Source organism: Hylaeus anthracinus, unplaced genomic scaffold, assembly GCF_026225885.1.
Source record: "Hylaeus anthracinus isolate JK02 unplaced genomic scaffold, UHH_iyHylAnth1.0_haploid 0, whole genome shotgun sequence".
Lineage (NCBI taxonomy): Eukaryota > Metazoa > Arthropoda > Insecta > Hymenoptera > Colletidae > Hylaeus > Hylaeus anthracinus.
In genome coordinates, this window is record NW_026533254.1 from 5,482,092 (window position 1) to 5,496,198 (window position 14,107).

Genomic DNA, 14,107 nt, shown 5'->3' on the forward strand with positions numbered 1-14,107 from the left:
TAAACTAGACAATAGTTTGTTCACCCACTGTTGAATGTCAGTATTATGAACAATTGCGTGGTTCATTCGCAATGATTTACTCTTTCTATTGGTCTCAAAACCCAAAAGAGGAGACGTCAATTGTAACATAAATTATTATACTTCTATAAATAAACAATTCTTATCAAATTCAAGAGGAAAAGTCAATGTTGGTACAATATTTTGATTTGACGTATATCTGCACGAATTTAGTAATCAGATGCTTCAAAGGGTTAAACAACCGTCGAGATTGTACATTAAAGTTTCGCGTGGTACGCAAAGGAACAACGTTCAAACCGATACACGCGTTACGCTTAATTCTATGTAAATAATAAGGTCGTTAGTAGCACAGGTTTAATGTTCGGAAATCAGATTCTTAAATATTCATGGCCTCGGATCGCGAAGCTCAATTATTAGAGACGTTAAATATAAATCGACTTTCCGCTCGCCGCGTTGCGAATTTCGTCTCCTTGCTTCTCATTTCCGAGGATTAATCGGTTAATTATGGATTCCTGTTATTAGGATGTACGACATATGAAAGAACCGGTGAGAATATGATTACGCAAATGCGCTTGCAACGGAAACAACGCGAAGATTGCCATCGTCTTTAGTGGAATGCGATCGACGCGATACGTGTTTATTTTTTGCTCGTCTCTTCACTTCGAGATAGTTTCGATGGACAAAGTGCATAGTGTCCAAGACGGAGGAAATGACTCCTTAATTGTCGTACCGTTGATTATCGCGGAATTCATGCGCTACGATGCGCGATCCCTAGCGTATAAATGCACCGTTGAGAGATCGTGTAGATGATTGGAATCCTCAGGGAACACGTCGTGTTCCGGTTCTTCGTTAAATTCGATTAATTATGCATGCGTAACGTCCAGATGGTTGTGGCCGGATCGGTGTGTTGGACGGTACTTTCATCTGCACGCTGGCAGATGCAGTCGAGAACTTTACGCCAATATCTCGGTGTCAGAGTAAGGAATGTTATCTACGACTGTCATGTCGCTCGTAAACGTAGCTCGAGGTTGAAAGCTCGACGAGAACAGTAATCATCGTGTTACTATGGTGTTCTGAAATTGGAATGGACGAAAGGATAATTCAGCTTTTACGCTTTTAAGCACATCGTTAGTTGACCATTGGCAATGAATTTCATCTGGCAACGGAGTTGTTGGTCATCTTCTGGTCCAATTTTCTAGTTTGAATCTACGTGGTGGTTACTGGAGTGCTTTGGATACATCCATAAATATTTGGATTTTATTAATATTTACTCAACGCTTTTATTGCACTGGGGAACGTAAAAAAATGGATAAAATATGTAACACGTTGGTTATGTCACAGCGATAAGGTAAGGTTAGCCAGTAGCTGTTTGAAATTCGAGTCACCATATAGAACATACATTTATATAAGGCGACCTATATATTTTGCAATCATGCGTCAACGAATTGCCAATGTCTATGTAAATGTAGGTGATGAATATTCAAACGGTTTATACAGTATATCGACTGTATAAACGTGCCATAATTAATAGTTTTTCAATCGGAGTCTTGTACGAATTAATGCATTGTAAACTGCCCCTATTATACACTTTGTAGTTATCAATAATTATCTTCATCCGAGTGCAACAGAGTAGAATACAAGTTAAGCAAGAAATAAATAAAATTGTAAAAACGATTGTTACGTGAATTCGATACAGAATAAATGAAATACAGATCGATCGAATGTCAATTTATGACTTCTGTTACAGATAAAAATGGTTTCCTGTTTAATAACACAAGGGGAACCTTGAGTTCGTTACATGAATACGTAATACTTCCTACGAGCCGTACAATATTCGTCGAAATCAATTTTTGTTAAAATCAATATTTACGGAGTTATCGAAGCGCCTCCAGTTACGTGGCCCACTTTGCATATCTATCGACGTGTTTCGCGTGATCGACGATTTTACAATTGTGCCCGTAGAGAAATCACGTACGAATTTGCCATTTTATTAAAAAAATATGCGCGCGCGTTTTCCGTGCACGGAAAACTGCTTTACCAATTCTGCTCCTATCAGTATTCGCAGTTATTGCGTCAGCGCTTCTACCGAAGACAATTGCTCGAATTTCCAATATCTGTACCACGATCAATTTATTTTTCAATTAAATAACCTCGTTGATTGCGGACCTTCCAGGTAAGCCATACTAACGTGTTCAGATACAGAACAGAAATGTAATACTGGTCTTTGTACCAAAACCATCACTTGTTACTCATAAAAAAGTTTCTTTCAAAACTGTACCGAAGGTTTCTAAAAGGGTGTGCAACCCTTTAACAGACTACTAGCTTGGTCCTTACTCAATCTCTGAAAGAGTGTGATAGTACCTTAAGACTGCCGTAATTGCCGCTAACAGTGCGACACGAGTATTCCGTTCCGTTTCATCGATACCTAATAATTCCACACTTCAATCGTTAACAAGTTCTGTCACAACAACACCATCCTGTCAACAATGTCAGTTGTTAACGTCCTCGTCGACGCCCGTGGTCCTTCCACCACGAATCGCAACCTTTTTCCATTCGATCTACCGTTGCGTTCGAGCGAGAAATCTCGACACAGGAGGTCACGTGTGCCTCATTAAAAATACTAAGCGAGACGTGTCCAATGTGGACGCACCGACACTTGCAATTACACAAGCTTTGCCCGTCCCCAACCCCAAGTGTCCCTTCCAACAGACTGTGATCCCCGTTTGACTTCCGTCGTAACGACTTCAAGCGGATGTACGCCCGACAGGTAGATACGCAGAGTCGTTAAAGAAGAGATGGCTTGATGTTTATTGAACCCAGGTTGTGGCAGAGTGACGAAATATTATTTTTTTTTCTTAGTCACAAAAACAATGGACACTGTGGTACACTAACTCCTGCCCTTTAGAAAAAGTCCTCGACCAAGTCGTCAACCAAGATCCATCTCCCTCGAGCAGGTGTCTCGATTACGCCACTAGTTGACGACCTTCTCTTGCGAGACATGGATTAGCGTCGCCCAGTGTATATCCATGTTATAATTTCGGGCGTAAATGCAGTCATTTGCAAAATACGATGCTGTATCTCGTCAGCTTGCCTAAGCCTAGCCTAAACGGAGAACCTAAGCGCATCGTAGGCTGCGTGTATCGATTACGAACCATCGTCTGATGTCGCAGACGCGTCTTCTGAGCGTGGATGAGCGTAAACTATGTTATTGCTGGCGTTCGGGGATGTCAAAGGGAGAGTCTCATTAAAACGACGAACAGCATATTCGTGCGCACATAAAGTATCTCGCGATAATAATTGCACGCTGACTGGTGGCACGTCGTGCGCATACCTTGATAAATACCGTTCGCCTAATAGTACACGCAACTAGTCCTCCATCCAGTAATAATTGCTGATGTATATTCGTCTATTTAAACAATGTTTATGGCATCGATTTTCTCTACTTTTTATTTCTGAGGTTGATCAGTTGGCTTGTTCGAGGCTCACGTATCGCGATGAATTTTGTTCTATCTCAACCATGTGCTATCTGTCTCAATTTTTCTATACGATGGCGAAATTTATGTTCATCTTTCACATAATCGCGTGCACCTAAACTTCAAGGGAAACAACTTTCATCATCCCTCTTTCTTTTCAAACTTCATCTTTCATTTTAGGCAAGGTCTGAATGGTAACTAAAAGGTGCTTTAAAATCTTTTACACATACTTGTATTGTGCAACCATAATTTCACACGAACATAAGGATATCATTCTAGAAATCTGCCATTCATTGCACAATTCGATTAACGCCATAACAAAAAGTTGAGAAATGCGATGAAATAATGTATATTGTTTTTTTAAAATTTTTTTTATAATATAAATTCAAATAAATATTGTAGAATGCATAAATACACATGTAGCTTTCTAACGGTATATAAAATTAATAAGAATGAATAGCCAAAAAATAATCCTCAGTAATGTTACAATTTTTATGTAACTGGTGGAGTTAATCGATTTGTGCAGTGAACGGCTCAAATAACGCTAATCTAAATAGAATTGCACTTGTACTGTAATGAATTCCATGCTATCTGTGTTTCAGTATTCCTTCACGACAGCAAAATTTACGAACTCTTGCCCATCATAGCCTGTACTAAAACTTTAAGAGGAGAAACGTCCAACATCCACATTTATTTTAAAATTCATCTTCCTCAAAACAAGGTCAGAAAGCCACCGCCCCAAAGCCTTCTGCAAGCACTTGTATTACAACCATAAAGTCACACGAGCACAAGGGTGCCTTTCTACAAATCGTGGTAATCCAGAGCAAAGAACAGTAATGAAACCAATAAACTGCGACGAATCCCGTGCTACCCGTGTCTCAATTTTCCTCCACGACAGCAAAATTTAGTAAGGTCCCTCTCATCATAGTCTGCACCTTAACTTCCAGAGAAGCAACGTACATCATCCATAATTTCCCTCAATTTTGAGCGCACCATAATTCCACGAAGCGTACATCCACGAGTTGTAATGAGAATCGGGGAATCATCGTCGAGGACGTAGCTCGACGAGGCATCCAGTTATGGGGTGATCGCAACAACGACGCGTCGCGTAGTCTTAACGACCGTTCAATTATGTTTACTGCTCGTATCGCGCGGAAACCGTGTGGATTTAGTTAATTCCCCTCCGATGGGGTCGGTGTCGTTGATACCGTGGTACCAGAGATGGGGCAAAATTTTATTCGAATAACGCGTCAAGCAAAAACGGTTTGAACCCCTTGCGGTCCTGTAAAAATGGACCGAAATCAGGAAACTGAACTGCAAAGGGTTAACGTCTACAGTATACAACAACAAGTTTGGTACAAGACTGATTTCTTTGCTGTTGAAATATGTCATTGCGTAAGTCAAATTTTACTTTTCAACAAACAGTAACGGATGCGCAGCTGTTGGTCTATAATTTCGTTTGTAATTTGAAATTGTAACGTAGATAATAATCTTGCCCATCTTTGAGTGGTACGAGGACGAGTCATCTTCCCCTCGCGGCTAGTGGGGCTGGAAGTTGCCGGAGAACCCGTCAAAATACAAAATTACAAAAATATACTCGTGGCGCCGTACCAATCGGTCGTGCCGCGCTGCTCTTTAAACGTGGCCGCAATTTACATATAAACAACGTCGTGAATCAGCGTGCAATTAGGTCCGTGTATTTACAGGGCGCGGCACAACGATTAGATCGGACGAGCCGCGACTCTACTAGGCCGCTTAAAATAAGTCACGACGACAATCAGTCGTGCAGCCTCGATTCCAAACTCTTTTCGATAGGAGCAGCGTTCTTCCTCCCTAGGAGTCCTCTGTCCATTTCAGGAACGAGTGGAAGAAGAAGAAGGCTACCCATTGGCACCTGTTTTTCGTAGACTCAACCGTCCTCCACAAACTGTTTGTTGTACGTCTCCTTTTTCACTCTTTTTATGATTAACACTAGATAATCGAGTGCAAGCTGGGAAACGAAGTTGCACGACTGCGTCGCGATTTCTCCGCATCCCCTCACCAGCACCGCATCATCGTCCTCGAGTTTCATGCGTAATACTGTTAGGTGTGTTACGATGGTCGGGGAAGACAACTCGTCGTTAACGAATCGACCTGTTTCGATGAACTGTTGCTGCTACCGATTGGTATCGCCGTTGCTCGCGAGTTGTTTGGAAAAATGGTATGTTTTCTCTCGAACTGTTTCTCTATTCAGAGTGAGCAACATAGTGGAAGGATTTGTGTCTCCTGTTTAGTCAGTTGCAGGAGAAAGTGTCGTTGCACTAAGAAAAAAAAGTAAGATAAATCTCGACACGTCAGATTTTCATCAACGAAAAAGAAAGCGCAGAAGACCAAACTCAGTGCATCGATTGAATTTTAACCAATGAAGGATGTACATGTAATTTAATAACGCCTGCCTTACCTAAATCTTAAAATGACAGTATTCATTAGACAGTACAATTGGAATAAAATTGTTGATACGCGCAATCCTCCAATAATTTTGCTCAAAATAAAACGAAAGACAGATGTGTATTTGTAATATACGACTGGTCTGATATCGTGTTACGGTACGAGGGTCCCGCTCGCAACAAGTTGTAGACGATCGATCTCAAAATCCCAGCTAAAGGCGGGAATGCAACGTTAAGCTCGGGATAAAACGCAACGAAAGTATAACAAGTTCGTGGCTTACGGACGATAAATTCCGCGGGTGAAGAATGATCCTTCCGTCGTTGCTATCTACTCGGTGAAATTGCGTCGCTCGAACATGTTTGCTTTCCGATCGAAAAATTTCAGCGAGATCGATCACCGAACGACGTTACAAAAATCCCTGCCTGAAAAACCAATAACCGCGCAAAGAATATATAATCGAAACTTCAGAAATTCGTTTGGGGGTACTATGCCACCTGTCGATCGAAGTTTAAACTAAAATAAAAAAAAAAAAAAATGATTCGATTTAAAATTAATCGCTTTAACCAGTGACGCCTCTTGGAACGCGCGGCGTTGATCCGTCGATGGTACGAGTCCGCTCGAACTCGATTCGTCAATTACACATGGATCGCATTACCCGTTAAAATCGCGATGAAATTGTACCTATATGTTACGTATACAATGGCCGTCCTCGATGCTATGAACCAGCCAGCTGTTGGTTCGCATCGTTAGCTACAATCGTCTCTAGCCTTGCTTCGTTGCCATGCTTTCGTGTATCTTTCTCAATATAAAACCACTGACGTGTGGTTACGCGAAAGACCACTCCGATCGAGTTATCAGAAGTCGAACTATACCTTAGATATAATACACAGTATGTACAAGCTGCACGACGTAGGTTTCTTTTTACAATAAACTCGGCAATTCGCACAAACGTTGAGATCCCTTTTCGTCGAAACGAATACGTTGCCCTTGTGTTCCAAGGGACGAGATATTATTCGGTAAAATACATTTGAATGCGGAGTGTAACGTTAATTGTGTGCTAGGCGCGACAAAATGAAACGCCATCGCGATCATCGAAAGCCTCGGAATTCCATGAGCTTTCTCACAAAACTCGTTACCATTAAGAACGAATACAATCGGGAGATATCCTTTACATGCGTACTCTTTAAACTTACTAGAAATAATTACACTAACGTCTCCATCACGGTGAAAGCGGATGGCCAGTGAATGTAAACTAGACCTAGTGAATGTTTACATTCGCATTATATCAAACTCGATTCACTAGCGAATGTAGGCCAATCTTTCGATTCATTCAGCTTGCTCACTACGTGCCTCTGTTCCTCAGCTAATTGATATTTCTATGACCCTTAACCCTCTTTCGCCATTGTACATTCGCTAGCAATAGTTTGTAATCACCGTTCAATTCGCTTTCACCGCGACAAACCATGCATTTTCCACGGTTCATCGATTATTTTCAAATTACAATGTCGTTACAACGATTGTTACAACTTGTTCGACGCGGCGATGTACCAGCGCGATACGCGATTACGTTAAACAAAAAAGACGACCTAACGGTAAAACTATCGGTAAAAAAGGAAAATAAAACGTCGTTGTTCAGAAGGACGCGAGGATAAAAGACCGATAAACTTCAAGCGTCGCGATAAAAATTATTCCCATTTGATAAAGTAGAACCTAAATTGTTGCGGAAAAATGGGACTCAGAATCCTTGCAATGATCTAGATTCAACCAATAATCAGAGTCAAGGTATGTTTCCGCTGTCGTTGACCTCTGAGAAGGATGCTTCTAAACAGCCTGCACAGATGAACTGTGATAATACAGAAGACACTCATCTCAGAGGACGATGACTCCACTTATGGTGATCACGGTTGTTACCAATTTTCCTCTGACCTCTCTCAAATTTTCATTCCCCAAAGCATTGCAACGAACGGAGCTTCCGCGCAATAATCGAGGTTCCGCTGTACGCGCGGGTCGAGTGTAAAAGTTCAAATAAAAACTAAAAGTAGGAAATAAGCTTAGGAGGTACCCGATCACGCCATCGCTTCTTTCCACAGTGTCCAGTTGGCTTCGACGTGATCTTCGTTAGGCATGCGCAAGCACGTCAATAAATAAGACGTCCTTGTCGGGACGCTATCCTTAATACTAGTTCGCGTACTTCGTGCGATCTCTACATCCGTTGTCAAATTTCAAGTTATCAACTATAAAAAAAAAAACAACAACAACAGCACAAGTATACTCGCAACGTTTCACCTGGTCGTCGAGTTTCTCGCGGAAGATCCCCTCGAGTTCGATACCTTCGCGCATGGAGAAGTCACTCGAATAGTTTGATGTCGCGAGCAAGTCACGGCACAGCGCGCAAAGAAATAAATTATAAAAAAATGGGGGAAAGAACGAAAAGAGGGAGAAGAAACGGGAACGAAAGGAACGAACGACCGGCGAAGGCGTCCGAAAAGTTTTCCTCCCGGCGAGTCAGCGGGTTCGAGCCAACTTGCACCGCCGGATGCGGACTCCGTGTCCGCATTGTGGAAGCTTCTTCTCACCCCTCGTTCGTCAGCACTTTCGACAGGGCGAACAAACGCGCTCGAATCATACATCGACCCGCGGTTGGGTTGTCTCTTCTTGAAAGGCACTACCGGTTTATTGTGACTGCGGTCATGCGTCTCTTCTCTTCGACACAGCTACGATCTGGCGGCCTCAAGTGCGTCGAGCGACGCGCGCTGATCATACCTCCGTGCCGTCCTCGCCCTCGTCCTCGTACAATGGCCCGTTCGTGGACTTCTTCTTGGGCTTGGGGGGCGGCCTGGGCGGCACTTTTCTGCCGAGAGTGTTGCTGCCCGATTGCTGCTGCTGGCCGAGGACGTGATTGCTGTCCGTGGACTCGTCGGCGAGCTTGGTGGGCCACTCGGCGGCGCCCTCGGGTGCAGCTCTATCCAAAGGGCTGCTGGTCAAAATGTTGGGGGTACTTCGTTGTATCGTGCCGTAGTGAGAACTAGGCGTTCCCGGCAGGGGTCGACTCCTGATGGAGGACAACGGTTCGGGACTCTTGTTCAGCGAAAGGACCGAACTGCCATCCGCGGTGGTACGCAGACCCAGATTGTCGTAGACTGGCTCCAATCCGTCCGTAGGCGAGGTGGGCGGTCCGCTGCTCCAGCTGGGTGCTCTTGGTCTTCGTGGTATCGTGACGTATCCATGACGAGGCATCACTGGCGCGATCGTGGAGCTCGAGACACTGTACGGCGTGATGCTACGGTTGTGGGGCAGGGTCTTGAATGCGGCTGGAAATTGGTTAGAGGGTGAGCCGTACGCTGCCGTGGTTGGCGTTGCGTGCTGACTCGGAAGACGCGTGTTGTCCGGTGCTGTGGACGCCTGACTAGTCGGCGATGCACCACGACCGCCGGAGAAGGCCAGTAGATCAGGAGGATACTGACGGTAGCTGCCGCCTCCTCCGCGGCACAAGGTGCCGGTACCGCTCTCGAGTTCTGGGGTAGCTCGTTCCTCCCTCTCGTCGTCGCCGACGCCGCCGATCACTCCGCCGCCAACACCGCCACCGATACCGTCAGCTGTCAGAACATAAACAAAAAAAAAAGGACGAACGTTAAAACAGAAAAATGAATGACGCGTGATAGAAAAGAAAGAAAAACTTAAAGCGCGAGTTCAAGAGCGCGGTGAGCTACTCTGTCTGGTATGACATTTTCCTAGCTAAGCGAGGCGATCGAAAAAAATTGTTTCTATGTACTGTGCGTCGATGAGAAGAGACCTGGAACATACGCGAGTTCTTTGGTCGATTTGCTCCTCGCGCCATCTTCTAGGATGTAACTCCGTTAGCAGAGGGCTACGATGGATTACGGCTGACTATCTATTTATGTAATAATAACAGTAGTAAGTTATCTTTTTGTATAAAGACTTATATTGTTATCGTTTATCCCGTATCTACTGTTGTTTAACCTGCCTTGGCCATGATAAAGAGTACATCAACTTATTTTCTTGTTTTGCAGAACTGAATCCAATTTTCAAGTGTTTCCCACGTAATAAATTACACTCTGTATCTCTGGATCTACTTAGGAAGCTTTAGTAATGAGCTCAACTGTTTCTGCAAGAGTATGAAACGCAAGTTCCCTTTCTGTTCCTTTCGTGCACTCCAATATTAATTTCAGACACTTGAAGATCGCTACAGAGGCTTCGAGGTGTCCTTTGGGACTCGGGCTCTATGTTTCCACCAAAAGGCTACGGAACATAGGATATTACTCGATAAAGCCAAAGCGATAGCCAGGACAAAGGGATACTTTCCTAAGAAGTGCGAGGATGGACTGAAGCACTTTAATAAGATCGTACACGAGGTTCTGGTTACCGATTGAACGCCATTCGAAACACACTCCACCTTATTCGACTAACCGGTCAATTAATATTCTGTGGTCCTTGGACAAGCATTTGTGACATGAATATAGTTTTGAGGTCGCAGGAATTATCACAAAAGGATTAGACTTTTGCTAGTGTTTCACAAATTTTGAAAATACCCTATTAAAATAATAATGTCCTTCGATTTTGTTCTCGCGAGCTTCGAGCTTTATATTACGTTGCGATAAACTCTAAGCACTGCTCTAGAAGAGCATTGTGTAATTCTGGAACCTCAAGCTGTATCGCTGGGTCTGCCAATACTATAAATACTTTGAACAATCGAACCGAACTGAATCAGTATCGAATTCCTTCTTCCTAAGCCTGACGTTCGAAGATGACAATGTCCTACATCTCGAAATTCTTTCTTACTGTTAAGTGACATACCAAGCATGATTCCACGTTAGATATCACGCAGTGGTATCAGAAAACGTTACATAATGTACAACACCCGTCGAGGGGGTTTATATCGCGAAGACACGTAAATCGATTGTGTCTGTCGAGATAAAGTCTCATTGGATGAAAAGTAGGTCGACTTTTACGTAGTTTTGCGAGATGCACGCTCGAGTTTATAATTTAAACGACGTTGGCGTGGAGTCATCGTAACGAATCTGTCAAGGAAAGGAAATACAGGCCGAACGTCGATACCCTTGCTCGTTTTTATCGTATCTCGGTCGCCAAGTCTATGAATTCCATGCTGCGAATCCTTCGCGAATACGACCTACCACTTGGAGGATGATGTTATCAGAAGATAAACGAAAAAAAAAGGACGAACGTTAAAACAGAAAAATGAATGACGTGTGATAGGAAAGTAAGACAAACTTAAAGTGCGAGTTCAAGTTCAAGAGCGCGATGAGCTACTTTGTCTAGTACGACATCTTTCTAGCTATGCGAGGCAATCGAACAAAATTGTTTCTATGTACTGTACGTCGATGAAAAGAGGTCTGGAACATACGCGAGTTCTTTGGTCGATTTGCTCCTCGCGCCATCTTTTTAGGTGATTATTCTACATATGATGATTAACATCAGACGACGTAGCAACCATCGACTACGTTAACGTCGAAGAAAGTACTAAGTGGATGTTAATAACATAGAAATGAAAAGACACGAACTGGAAGGCGAGTGGAAAATACAAAAGCCTCTCACGACGAAAACAACGACATTATTTTTTGCATCTGGCATCCAGAGTGAACGTTGCTGCAGAGTAGCAATAAAATAAAAACCAATTTTGACGGAGTGCTGATTCCAGGTTCGCTTTCTACCAGTTCTCAGGTCCTTTACCTTTTTATTTTTCTCTATCGTCCGCGCTTCCGTCTACTATGTGCAAAAAATCTTTAGGAGCGCCGGTGGCAGACGGTACGAGAGCTCGATAATCGTGGAACTTTTATCGTGGCACACGTTCTTTTTTTCCAGTATTCGACTCCTGTTCAACCAGCAGTCAAAAGAGAAAGTAGGACAATGGGGAAAAGGTTGCACGAGTCCAGCCTTCCGCGACAGACACAAAGGGGTACCATAGCGCACAGAGGTAGTCGAGACGCGGAAGGTAGCTGTTCAGATGCGAGATCCTCGACAATTTCAATTATCATCTTCGGAAAGTGCACAGACGAAGACTCGCTGGAGGAAGTTTGCGTGTGCACGTGTACACGGAAGACGCACGAAAGAATTGTCCGTGCTCGATAAAACTCCAACTTGCTAATTCTGAGGGGAGCACGATAATGATTATTACTCTTACCCCCTTTGTTAGTGACTCGGACTCGAACGTCGCGTAACGCGCGCTTCTTCCTCCCTCCTTTGGCTTATCGCTTTAATCGCTATTTTATGCGTACAATCTACAAGTAATTCGAGCTGTTTTTCTTTAATTCATTTTCGTTATTTACACTCGAAAGCAGCTAACGTCCCAATTAACACACTAACTCGCTTTGGAGTCGATCGCCACTCCGAAATCGTTTGATACCTTACCAGGCTGGCGAAGAACATTGCACGCACTCAAAAAATTCCGCAAAGTTTTTGAAACGTTGCGTGCAACGCAGAGTGGATCATTCGTAATGCGAAACCGTTTCTCGTTGATGCCATTATAAGGTTCGAGGGGGGCTAAATAACCCCCTGGAAATAGCACGAACTTTTCTCGTGGAATACCTCCCGAACGGAGGGAGGCCTCGGGAACAAAGTTTAAACAAGAGTTTCGGCTGCTTTTTGTGTGTACAAAATGCATGCTTTTCGATCTGTAAATCTGCATTTGTTTTCAAGGGTTGATTTCATCTCCTCAAATTGCAAAATAGCGGAAATGGGAAATGGTTTCGTATCGAGAATAAACTCTGCTTGCACAGAGCTATAAAAGTTTTGATTTTTTGGATTTGTGTATGTTCCCCACTTGTATTTACGTATCTAACAAAACGATCTTTTACTGAAGCGATGTGGAGCGAGACAATCGAATAGAGATAGCCAACATTTTATTTAAATAATGTATAAAACCAATGTACGATTACGTTTCTATTTGTGCGTTGTGAAATATTTTTATTTAAGTGTTAACACTTTGGGAGCATGTAGGGCACTGATAAACTAAGAAAAAAAGTCCTTTAGAGATTTGCTCGTTTTTGCTCCATTTTTGAGAAAATCATGAATAGAAACACGGATACTTCAAACTCTAACTATAGACTTACTTGTAACTATCAATGTTATTTGTATTGATACAATACAAGAAATCAATTAATAGATGAGTTCTACTTTTGTGCCTCTCTTTATTATATATGTATATATCTTTTAATTAGCCGATGGCCAACGTTTCTCATTACAGAAAACGAGATTGCCCGAAAGAGAAAAAACGCTGTTCGCTGTCAACTAGACACAGACGACAAATGCCTTTCTCCTCTCTATATCATTACGCGTTGCACGCTCTCGTTAATCTTGCAACAGTCTTGGTCGATATTTGTTAACCCCAGGATCGATGGCGCCTCGTTTGTCTGCCTGCGGGATTACCGAGCCGCGCTCGCGATAATACGACTGTCTTAAACTTAAATACATTTGCCGTTTACAATTCAATTAATCTATTCTATCCGTTAGACGACGACGATACCGATCCAACGATCGTCGCGATGAGTCGTTTCTCGTAAGAGATCGGAAGATTGATGGCCGTGGCAAGAACAGTATCCAAAGCGGATCTCGTTTAAGGAGTCGCGTCTAGCGAGAACGATCTTTTTTTAGCGTTCCATTGATTGATCTCTGCGTATCAGGCCGACAACTTTGTCGCGCGAAATGTACATGTACACCGTGCTTAGTGTAGTCTTCAAGTTTGTATTATGCAACCCGTTAGTGTAGCGTTATGAGAGGTCCTTTATTTCTAACACGAATATGTTCTTATTGTTAATCCTACAGCCGTAAAAGTCTAGCTTTGTTCGGAGGTATATTGCGATTCAACATTCAACTGGTAGAACGTGATCGAAACGATAGCCATAGATAGGTGATCGGTGTGATTATACGTTCAATTGCAGGTTTCAAGAGACTGTTACTGAAACGGTGTTCTTTTGAACGCAATTGTTTGCTTGATTTTTAAAAAATGATGTAAATTGATAGATCTTCTTAAGAGATTATCAACTGAGCTCAGATACACTTTTCCTGTTTCATGTTCTTTACCTGCCCTGTATTATTATCATTTCCCGCAACTAAGACATAAAATAAAAACTAGAATTAATAAATAAATGAATCTTACATCGAAGGGTTAAATGAGCCGTTCATTGCACAAATCGATTTACTCCATAAAACAA

General features: G+C 42.8%; 1 protein-coding gene across 5 annotated transcripts in view; it reads right to left on the minus strand.

Moving 5' to 3' along the window:
• Window positions 1-7,030: 7,030 nt before the first annotated feature.
• LOC128895994 (leucine-rich repeat-containing protein 24-like) overlaps window positions 7,031-14,107 on the minus strand; it is a 311,248-nt gene continuing 304,171 nt past the window's right edge. For all 5 annotated transcript variants that reach the window (XM_054159105.1, XM_054159096.1, XM_054159088.1 and 2 more), the window contains one exon: window positions 7,031-9,514. In XM_054159105.1, the coding sequence (XP_054015080.1) occupies window positions 8,676-9,514 (839 nt within the window). In that variant the 3' untranslated portion in view covers window positions 7,031-8,675. The remainder of the gene's footprint in view (window positions 9,515-14,107) is intronic.